This window comes from Pseudopipra pipra, chromosome Z (genome assembly GCF_036250125.1).
Source record: "Pseudopipra pipra isolate bDixPip1 chromosome Z, bDixPip1.hap1, whole genome shotgun sequence".
Classification (NCBI taxonomy): Eukaryota; Metazoa; Chordata; class Aves; order Passeriformes; family Pipridae; genus Pseudopipra; species Pseudopipra pipra.
In genome coordinates, this window is record NC_087581.1 from 55441523 (window position 1) to 55452957 (window position 11435).

The window sequence follows — 11435 nt, forward strand, 5'->3', positions numbered from 1 at the left end:
ACTGCCCAACGGCCCAGAGCTGCCCAACTGCCCAACGGCCACTGAGCCTGGCATCCTGCACTGCCACTGCTCCTACAGCACTTGGTTGGCTGGTTTTTTTTCCAGTTTGTTTCAGTGTTGACAAAGTCCCTGTCTTCAGTTGAAAGGTCTCAGCATGGACTGTAGGAAGGTATTTGTAATCTTTTAAACAAAGATGAGAGCTTTCCTTTGCAGGTTGGATGTTTACAATAACTGTAAGAGGTGATTAACTGTAGGATTACAATTTTACAATTGCTCGAATGAGAAGAGTTCCTTATCTGTTCTTTCACCCAGAATAAAACTGACAGAGAGAAGGAGGAGGAGTATTCAGTGCTAAATACTCCTTTGTCTGTAATTGTAGTAGAGTCCAGTAGCCAGTCCAGTGTCACCGTCTCTGGGAGTCTTCCACCAAATCAAGAAGAGATACAAAGCATCAGAAGTGAAATGGATGGCACAGTAAAGGCACACAGTGTTGTAGCAGGGCTGCAAGATCTCCAGTGTGAGGGAAATAGTTGTACAACAGATTTCAATGTCAGTGTCAGCTCCAGTAGTAGTAAGCAACCAGAGCCAGAGCACACTGAAAACGGTCAATTAAAGGGTAAACAGAGCTGTCTTCAAACTAACCAACACTCATTTTAGCACTGCTGATGTATCTTCATTCTGTTATGGTCACACTGCTGGGAAGTGAATTTTTGGAGGAAGCAGTAGCCTGTTGTCTACTTAAAATGTGTGGAAATGGCATAGTCATCTAGAAAATAAAATACTGCCAGGAAGTTTCTTGGCCTTTCATTAGGAACTGTGATGGTTTCAATGAGGAAAAGAACTGTGTAAGAACGACATTTATACTGGACCTGACACGAATAGCCCAGAGCAAGCTGTAATACATTGTAGCAAGACAGAAACATTTTGAGTACCCTGCTTACAAGAAGATGCTGTTTCTTGATTCTCTGTAAGCTGTTTATTTGGAAGAGAGAAAGTGCCATGCTTGGCACATGCAGATATTGCATGCTTGGGCAATCATTTCAAACTTGCACCTTCTGAAGTTAATGTTCTAAAAAAATACATAAATACATATAAAAATCCATAGAAGAAAAAAACCAACCCGATATCAAGCCTTGACCCTAGCTGGGTTTCACATTCAGATGTTATTTTTCAGATCGATCCTGAGACAACTAGAGAACAGGGGATAATAAATACAGCCAACAGTTGTGCACATGATGTCAGTAGGTAGCCCTCAATAAATATATCTCTATTGCTTTGTTAATTATAGATGTATAGACTTGGAGAAAAACACACAGAACTGCAAGCATTTTTTTTTTTTATTATTTCTGTTTCTTTCTACTTTTTGTGGGGTTTTTGTGGGGGTTTTTTGCCCATCATTATAGTGTTTAGAGACCAAAAAATCCTTCAAGATGCTCAGGAAAGAGACAGCTCCTCAAAAAAGCAGAAAACAAGCCTCAAAACATCTGTGAGCAACCAAAAGAAGAGTAAAAGTAGTAAGTACAGCAGCTCAGTGTGAAATGAAATGTGTGAAAGTACTGTGCCATTTGTTTGAAATGAATAGTAAAAAAACAGGATGTAGTAATCAGTTGTTCAAAGCCTTTTTTAAAAAGTATAGCCCCATAAGCAAGATGTGGATAAATTTGGCACCCACATGGAACACATTGCACTGTGTCTTTGCTTTTTCTGATGCAGGCAATTTGTTTATAGCAGTGGTTCTAAGGCAGAAGGTGTGCTGCTGCCATGATACATTTGGAGAGTAGAGTGCACTCTGTCTATATGAACCTTGAGCAGTTGGATTGTATTGAAGAGTCTCCTTCCAAGAAGTGTGTCCTTACCCCATGTCCTTATGTTCTTGCACACATGCTTTCAGCAATATACAGTTATCAGGATGGATTGTGGAGACACAGTCAGGTACTTTCATCCACCCTCTAGCTCTGTAGGATTTTGGTTCCCATTGATCCACAGAACAGCTCTGAGTCTACCTGCACAGCAACTAACTGGGCAGTACTTCCAGTGAAAGGTTTCCCTTTCCCAGCATTCCAGAATTAGAGGGGCCCCATCACAGACCTGGTTTGTGGTGCTGTACTTAGGCACCAGTGGTGCAGAGAGCTGTGTGCCAAGCTGCCAGACCAGGATGGATTCTGTCATTTTAGAGTGAGACAGCTCCTGGTAAGCTTTGAGTTGGGTGGGAAAGTTGCTTTGTTTTTGTAATGATCTATCTTCCCACAGGCAAATGTGGACAAAATAGAGAGAGGGAGTCTGATCTTAAAGAACAGGATAATTGTTTGCCCAAAGTTTGCAAATGGAGTTTTCAAGTGTGTAAGTATCATTTTCAAAACATAGCTAGTGTGGCCTTGTGACATAACATAACAAGGCTTTTTGAATTTTCTTGTTTGGGTTTTTTTTTCCCACTAAAAGTATTCCATCCTCAGTTTGCTTAGTTCTGTGATAAATCCTGGGTGTTTTTCTTGCTGCTTTACTCCTCATTCTCTAGTTCTTGTTCAGACTCTTAGCTGATTGATTTGTAACTTTTTCCCTTTCCATTTTGCCTTAGTGAACTTGGACATGTTTCCTCCTTCTCGTAAGAAGAACTTTCAGTGTGTTTGTGTCAGTCAGCTACGGGTACACAAGCTTGTGATAAAAAACAGCAGCTGTTGCTGTGTTTCTCAGCTTTGCTGCCTGCTACCTGAAAGCAGATCACTAGGATTTGAGTACTTCCCATTTCACCAAAATTCAGAAGGTTTGAGAAATGCTGCAATGCAATAATTAACAGAGATTGTTTAACTTTCAGATGACTTGGAAAATTTGACCAGTGATGAGCGCATAGCACTTCTCCAAGCAAGAATGCAGGAAATTCGGAAACGTTACCTGTTGTTGAAAGCTGAGGTGGCTGCCATCGATCGGAGAAAGCGCCTAAAGAAACAGCGGGAAAGTAAGTACTGGGAACTAAAATCTACTTTTAGAGGGCTAAATTGCATGTCATGTTATTAAGGTGTTAACAAGGGTTGTATAATCTTTTGGGAGATGAGTGTATTTATGTTTGGTTTTTTTTCTGAAAACACTGTATACAGTCATTTTATGACCTTTAGAAGGTCTGGGTCAGACACTTAGTGATAATGTAAGGAGAAAAACATTTACAAGCAGTCAATCTAGTTAGTTCTGTTAAGGCAGAGCTACTTTATATAGGAAACAATATACAGGAAATAAACTTTTCCAAGCAATGAACAAAGTAACTAACATTATTAATAACTTTTAAATTTTCTTCAAGTTACAGATAAGTTTACTGTAGTATTGCCTGTGTGCTTAGTTAGTGCTTTCCCCCTAGGATAAAGGATTTATTTCATGAGTTTAAGGGAGACAATAAATTAAATGTCTCATTTCTCTGAAGCTGCCACACCTATTGCTGTAGGGAATGTTCTAGTGTGCCTACTGCTAGGAGTTTTAAAAGGATAATTTTCTCCATGTCTTGTTCACGTGTGTGTTTTAAGAGTTCACTGAAAATAGGAAGAAAGACTGAAATGCCATGTGTTGTAAGATTTTATGGCTGCAACCATCACACAGGAACTGCAGTTGCTGCTTGCTTGCCAGAGCACTGTGTATGTGCAGATTCAATGCTGAGACAAGGCCCCACCTATGCCGACTCCCTGAGGAAAGAAAAAGAACAGCTGACATGCTGGTGGGCCAGGAATAAGCTCTGTTGTCATCTGGCTGGGCCCTTGATCTGCATGGCTGATGAACCAGGGCTGCAAGGGCAATCAACACCAAAATCAGGGAAAAAAGACTTTTTGCTTTTCCATCACTAGGCATTAGATGCTGGAGTCAGTATATATGTCCTGGTTCTAGCCAGGACAGCGTTAATTTTTGCAGTAGCCAGGAGGGGGCATGGCAGGGTTATGCTATACCACCTCATGTCATTGCTGGGGGAGGGAAAGGGATTCTCTTCCAGGGAGAAGGGGTTCAGTCCACTTGAGAAAATGCAGCAAAGGGAGCTGTCTAGTATTGCATATTATTGAGTTTTTTTCCCATGTGAGTCGTTTATTTTCTTATACCCTCTGTCACTAGTATTGTTGCTATTACCATTAGTTTTCTTATCTTATTTCTGTTTCCAGTAAATTTTCCTTATCTCAACCTGTGATCCTTGATTTTTTTGCCTCCAATTCTCCTCTCCAATCTGCTGCAGCAGGGAGAAGGAGGGGGAGCGTAAGAGAGTGTTCCATGGTTTGGGAGAATCTTAGTAGGGGCACTGAAATGGGAAGTACCTTTCCTACACCACAAAAATATACCAATGCTTGTTGAATAGGAAAAGATTCTAATTGCTTATTTATAAATGCTTATAACCTGTGTTTTCTTCTTTGTTTGCAGGGGCTGCTGCCATGTCAAGTTCCTCACCAGATGGAATGTCAGGGGAATGCAGGTGACAGCAGGACTTGACAAAGCACTTCACACTCAATGGCTGCTGAGGGACACTCTTTTTAATCAGTCCTGAAAACCAAATATTCATTAAAAAAATCAAGCAAACAAACAAACAAACAAACAAATACTAATGTTTACGAGTTTGAATTAGATTTAAAAAGGATACTCTGGGTTTTAAGAATCCATTAATTGGAATGCAACTACAATACTTAGCCATTTTTCAATAAAACAGGGGTCTTTCTAATTTTTATAAATTACATGATTAAAAAAAGAAAGAAAATGGCTAACAAACAATTAAGTTTTAACGTATGAGGATTGCGTTCAGCCTGTTTAAAATGTGTATTTCTCCATAATGGATTAAACAGGTATATTTTTGTGTTTTCTTGTAACTGTTCCTCTTCCTTTTAAAGCAACAAATACTTCATTTGTAATGCTTATTTTATTATGAGTTTCAAGGAGAAGGCTTGAAGAGAGGTGTGAGCTCATAAAAGCTTATAGAAAAAAGCTCTAAAATATATATTAGGTTCTGCAGAAAATGGAGTTATGCAACATATTGTACAAATGTAAGCCAAGGCCTCTAAACCAAAATGTCATAATTTGTGAGTCCCTGATTTTAACAGTTTGATTAAGCAACAGTAGTATCCTCATGAAAATGACATTAAGCTGCAGAATCGGTTGGCAAGTGATTAATTCAAACCCATTCTCTTTTTCAGCAAGAAGTAAAAACGTAGACCATCGTTAATGGTAGCACCAGTCAAAACAAAGCTGAATTTTGATTCTTTTTCATTATGGTAGTTTGAAAATTTCAAAGCAAGCTCCTGAAGATATTCACTGACTCCTTACATCAACTGCCTCAAGTTCAGATTTAGTGCAACTGAAACTGGAATAAAACTTGTGTTCTCTGCCTACATCGTGTCTGACTGTAGTTGTTAACCAAAATACTGTTATACCTGAAAAATGACACATTACTGATGAGACTGGTAAATCACAAATGATGATAAGCTTTGGAAGTGCTGACTGTGTTAAGAATTACCAGTGATCCAGGGCTGGTGGGAGACGTTTTAATAATTTCAGTGAGGTTACAGGAAAAAGAGAGGATATTTACACCCAGACTGAACAGCAAGTAAACTGAAATAGTAGGCAGAAAGGAACCTTCTGCCTACTAAGACAGATAGCCAGGTAGTAGAACTAAAGACCACTGCAGCCAGTGCCATCCTAAAGAAAAACAGAAAACAAACCAAACAAAAACCAGAAAAAAAACAGCACCATGTGTGTGACAACCATTAAGTTATTTTAACTTAATGACTTTAACTTAATGACTACCCTGCTCTAAACTTTAAGCATCATTACCTTTTCTATCTTTTTAAAGCCTAAGGTTCTTCTTTCAAGTTGCCTACTTGTAGTTGCACCCTCAATAGCATTCTGGAGAACACCAGTGTCACAACTTCTACAGGACAGTGCAGTTTGAATAAGCACTTGATTTCTAACGGAGGAAGAACAAAAAGCACCAGCACTCACTTATTGAATTGACAATCTCACTACCACACTTCCAAAGCAAAAGGCTACAGGAATAATGAATGCCAAGCAAACCAGTCGAGATCTGCACACGCTGGAACATACACAGAATCTTATTCAACAAAATCCCAACACCATAGTGCTGCACTGGCTAGAAATCTTTCCAGTGTTCTAATGAGAAGACTCAACTTGTTTCTAGGAAAGAAAGTGTTTGAGGCAAACACTAGCAGATGATGTTTCAACCAAATGTAAGTTTAAAAAAATACATTTTTTTAATATATGTATTTAGAAAAGGCTGGAGAATGAAATGGCAATAGAAAAGAAAAAACCATTCACGGAGTAAATGGTAGAGATTGTCACCACACAATCTAAACATTGCAATTGCAGATCATTTATTCAGAACACGTGAGCCAGAAGTTGCACACTTCCTGGGATAGGGGAGGGACTCTCTCTCCCCTTTAACAGGCTACAGCGAGAAGTTCTCACTGCTTTGTGAGCTCAGGCCCAGTTAGCAGAAGGCAGTGTTTCTGTCAGCTGAAGCAAGGCAGAAAGATCTCAAGCAGCTTCCTTGCTGTCTCTTGCCCATGAGCCCCCTTCTTCAACTCTTCTTCCTTCTGCTGATGGGAAGGTAAAGTACATCCTGTCTGTGTGAGCCCACGCTGTGCCCCTCCTTGTCTACAGTAAGACCTGTGACTACTCTCCAAAGACATTTACACATGGAAGCCAGTTGAGAGGTGTACTATGGAAGCATAAGCTGCAGTGGTAGCATGGCATTGTGATAAAACAGCAGTTCCTCACTTTACAGAAATTGTCCTAAAACAGTAGCTTGCAATATCTGTCAAGTTTTTACCTCACAGGAGAACAGATGCAGCCAAAAAAACCCATTTATTTTAAAACGAGTGCTCTGAACTATGTAAGCAGGCACAGGCAGCTCCCAATTTGAGTATACAGAGCATCAGTGAGTGGTGTCCACTGTCAGAGTCACCACTGACATCAATGAGAAGTTTTAGCACCAGCCTTTGGGTTTTTTACTCCCTGAACATGAATTAGGTCTGGTCTGTCTGTTCTCACTTGCCAACTGCCATAGGGAAGTGTATCCACCAAGTAAAAGAAGTCCAAGAGAGCTGAACCCCAAGGCCAGCTGGTGAGCATCAAATGGATGCACTGTTTGAAGGGCTTTCAGAATTCTACAGCAGCTGCCACATAGTTTCCAGTGACATTGCCCAAAGCAGCCTTTAAACAAAACATCCAGCTCAGTGTCTGCCTGTGTGCCAAAGAACAGCTACTTCTGGCTCATGACTTGTGTATTATATAGACTTGGTCCAAAAACAAATGCGACAGATGTAAAAAAACTGAAGACTGATGGCAACTGAAATCTAACAGTAATTTTTCTATTCCATCAACTAGTTATAAAATTATCCAACTTGTGCACTTACATAAGAGAACGCAGTAACTAACAAAAAGAAAGCCTTTTATTCAAAAGAGGTTCATGTATCTTTACAAGAAAGTCATGATTTCAACTTACAAAGTCAACATTGCCATCAGCACCTTTCCTGAAGAGAAAATCCTTGTCTATTGTAAAATGTTAAGTGTATAAACACAGCAAACAGACAATCCACACCAAAACACACCTCTATCCCAAAATCTCTATTTAGATTTTACACATACACATATAAAATATATATGAATAACATGTCTTCACAGATGACAACTGCATCACTTTATACTTCAGGTCCTTCTCCTCCAGGAACCAGCTATAAAAGAATAGGACATTTTTGTATTAGTGCCATAGAGTTGAGCTTTACAAACCCATACATGACAGCTCTTGCTTTACAACAAGCATTTCAGTAGATGGAGACTTCATGGCAGACCACAAAAGTGTTTTTTAGACTCAGTATTACCTTCCTCTCACAAAAGAGGAAGTCAGTTATGGCAAGAGACATACATACCAAAAAGGCAGCAGGGAGTAAGTCAGCAGAGCATTTTCTTGAGAAAGAAGCAAAGAACAGAAGAAGAAATATAAAAGCAAAAACATGGGAAAAAAAAATAACCATTCCTTATCTTCGTCATAATCAGCTGAGCATTTCTAAAGAGAAAGAGCTTCACTGTTTTTGGGACCAAAATAAGAAAGATTCCAAAGCACAGACTTTCTGATATGGGAAGATGTGTTCCCAAAAGAGACCCAAGATCTAATGCAGAACTGTATCTATGTCTTGCTGAAAATTTGCACTCTAAGAATCACCAGCTTCTGCTTCACAGGCAGTACACCACCAGTTAAATGGATGGTAGGAATTTCAACCCATATGAGGAGTCAGAACACGTGCTGTCCTGTAAGGATGCAGAACAAAAACCAAAGTGGAAAAAGGCTTTGAAATTAAGTCAAGAATGGCATTTGCTCAGACACAAAGTGCAGAGGTGCAAGGCAGGTAAAACAATAAAAATGGAGATAATTTCTCACTCATACAGAACCAACTTAGACTCAAGTTAGCCCTCCTCTTTCTACAAAATTAGGAATACCCTCGTGTCCAAAGTCTGGGCTTTGTGGCCATCTATGCAGACAAGCAAAAGAGCTGCTCGAGTCTGCTTGTGTGCATCTAAGAAGCTGCAGAATTCAAATCAGGGATGCATAATCACAACATTTAATTGCTGTTTCACTACTAATCTACACACATCAGCACATGACAAACTAAAAATCCTAGTGCTTTTGATTTGGTATAATCCAACACACCTCCAGATTTTTTGGCAGAGCACATAAAGGTGTAGCTCTCATGGTATGATGATCACCAAATGACTCAATGAGCTTGTCAGCATCCAAACTGCTGCAAGCACACATGTACACACAGGAATGTCTGATCCATGTGCTCAAGCAAACACTCCAGAGCTAAAAGCCCCTGGAAGAGCTGGCCTATAACTACTTAAAAGAAGGCTGTAGCCATGTGGGGGTTAGCCTCTTCTCCTAGGCAACTAGTGACAGGACAAGCTGCATCAGAGGAGGCTCGGGATGGATATCAGGAAGAATTTCTTCATTGGAAAGGTTGTCAGGCATTGGAATGTACTGCCCAGGGAAGTGGTGGAGACACTATCCCTGCAAGTGTGCAAGAAACAACTGGACATGACACTTTAGTTGGCATGGTGGTGTTCGGTTAAAGGTTGGAGTCTACAGTCTTGGAGATCTTTTCCAACCTTAAGAATTCCATAATTCTAATAAAATTAGCAACTCCTTGCATGAAGACCAGAAAAACAATCACAAAAACAAAACTAGAGCCATGGTCTTTGCATTATTCTTTTGTAAACCACAGCATGTAACAAGTAAGGCAGTAAGGTCAGCTTTCCAACTAATTCATAAACAAAGATGACCCAGAAGGTACTTGAAAATTCCTGATGCAATGGAACTGTCTGGAAAGCTCAGTTTAGAGTAGTGAAACTCAACTGCTGATTTACAGGTACAGAAAATCAACACATGAGCAATGATCACTTACCATTGTTATGTTATTTCCATTTAGCAGAATCTGGTCTAGCTTGGTGATTCTTCTGCCCTCAGGTGTAATCTCACTGAAGGAGGATTAGAAACAGCAAGTGAGAACACAGAACCAGGGACAACAGCTCCAGTTTTGACCACAGAACTGACAGAAATCTCCGTGTTAGTTCCTTGTTGGAACTAACAAACAAATCAGCCACACTGCAGTCTGATCTTAATAAATGGACCACCTGGGTAAAGAAAGCTACCTGCCCTCTAAAAACTATCTCTTCTACTCAGTACATGAAAATGTGTGTTCACCCTCTAAAGCTCAGCAATTTCTTGAATACCACATATCAACATGGCATAACAAAGTAATAAACTCTTATCCTTTAGTTTCCTATCTTTTTTAATCTCTGCCTAGGCCTTGAGGAGACGGAAATGGAAAGTTCAACACAATCAAAATTACGATCACAAATCAGGAACCCCATTACAACTATAAATCATGCAATAGCTACTCTATGGCGTGGCTGTCCTGAACAGATCACCCTACTCTAGTTTCAGTCCAAGGAAAAACTGGTTAGCTGGCAAGTATTCCAAAAATATAACATTTTGCTTACAGATCTTATACTGTATTTTGCCTCAGCAAACCGAACATTAAATAGCAAAAAGAGGAATACTTACAATTCTGTGACATCTTCCAACACCATATCTGAAAATCCAGTTTCAAGGAAAACAAGCCCCAAAGTTTTATATCAAAAACATTTAATGCTATTTTCAGTTTATACCATACTGTGATTTTACCTGAAAGTTGAAAATATCAGAATAATACAACTGATCCATATAAAAAGGTTCTACTCAGTGAACTCAAAATTCTCACAAGCAATAAACGAATTGAGCCAAAGGACTGGAGTGGGCAGCCTTGAACTCCCATCGAAGGATACTGACGAAGTCATCGAATCCCAGAAGTGTCCCGACAATTTCTTTGTCGCTCTTCATCACGATGTGAATGCGTGACCCTATGCACTTGTCCACAAGCTCTGTAAGCACACGGGGAAATGTATGTTGTACAAAGCATCCTCTTGCGCCTTACAACTTGCCTGTGGTTATTTACAGACACACGGACACGGACACATCCCCCTACGCATCAGCCCCCCCCCCCTCACACCCACGCCCACCACACACCCCCTCCCTCAGCCCCACACTCACAGACGCCCAACACACCCCCCAACGCCCCCACTCCCTCTCTACTCCGCCCGCCCTCCCACACCCCTCCAAAACGCCGCCGGGGCACGCGCGGGACCCGCCGCCCCACGTGGGGCGCGCTCCCGCCCTCCCGCTTCCCGCCAGGCGGCAGCGCCGCTCAGGACACGCAGAGGGCCCCGCAGCCTCCCGTCCCCGCCCGCAGAGGGACCCCAGCCCCGGGCGGAACCCGCCGGGCCCCCGGTACCGAGCGGCAGGAGCTGGGACGGGTTAGACACAGCGCCCGCCGCCATGTCGGAACCAGGCCTGACCAATCGCTGCCACCGCCCGCACACGTGACGGGCTGCCCGCCAGCTCGGCAGCCCCGGCGAGCGGATGGCAGAGAAGTCGCTCCGCCCCGCGCTCCGCCCCGCCCGCCGCTGGCCAGTCGCGACACATGCGTGTCCCGACAGTCGCTCTTGCTGTTCCTCTGTGTAGAGACTTGGGGGAAAACCGCCTTTCCCCCCGTTCTTTCTCCTCCTGCTGGCTCCGCCGGTGCCAGGGTGTCCCCAGGGAGCTATCGCGACCGCGGGCTGTGCAGAATGCGGGGAGCCTTTTGTGCTGAATTTCTGTGAAGAAATTCCTACTAATGTCCCATCTAAATCTCCCCTGGTGCAGCTTGAGTCTGTCTCCTCTCAGACACAGCTGCAGAGTCATGCTGGGTGTGTAACACTGACTGGTTTTGTGGGAGGCAGAGCATTTCACAGGTTACCGCACCTCCTGATTGTTACCTTTCTCTACTCTTCGCATTCCCTTCCTGTAGCAGCCGACTGTTCTTCCAGCTTGT

The 11435-nt window shown here is 41.9% G+C and overlaps 2 protein-coding genes across 6 annotated transcripts; one reads left to right on the forward strand and one right to left on the reverse strand.

Annotated features, from left to right (window-relative positions):
* Positions 1–5342, forward strand: LOC135407668 (AT-rich interactive domain-containing protein 4B-like). Of its 5 annotated transcripts, none has more exons than XM_064642903.1 (7): positions 3–169; positions 313–517; positions 1404–1514; positions 2251–2340; positions 2813–2953; positions 4384–4435; positions 5148–5342. In XM_064642903.1, the coding sequence occupies exons 1-7, from the start codon at positions 155–157 to the stop codon at positions 5155–5157; spliced, it is 624 nt and encodes a 207-aa protein (XP_064498973.1). In that variant the 5' UTR covers positions 3–154; the 3' UTR covers positions 5158–5342. The 5 variants fall into 5 exon arrangements, with proteins under 5 accessions (XP_064498974.1, XP_064498973.1, XP_064498972.1 ...); XM_064642902.1 differs by having other exon boundaries at positions 4–169; positions 313–604; positions 4384–4447; positions 5168–5342; XM_064642901.1 differs by having other exon boundaries at positions 4–169; positions 313–604.
* Positions 5343–6324: 982 nt separating this feature from the next.
* LSM5 (LSM5 homolog, U6 small nuclear RNA and mRNA degradation associated) lies at positions 6325–10988 on the reverse strand. The gene is made up of 5 exons (XM_064642906.1): positions 10857–10988; positions 10351–10446; positions 10091–10118; positions 9429–9501; positions 6325–7703 (listed from the first exon to the last, which is right to left on the reverse strand). The coding sequence occupies exons 1-5, from the start codon at positions 10900–10902 to the stop codon at positions 7671–7673; spliced, it is 276 nt and encodes a 91-aa protein (XP_064498976.1). The 5' UTR covers positions 10903–10988; the 3' UTR covers positions 6325–7670.
* Positions 10989–11435: the final 447 nt, after the last annotated feature.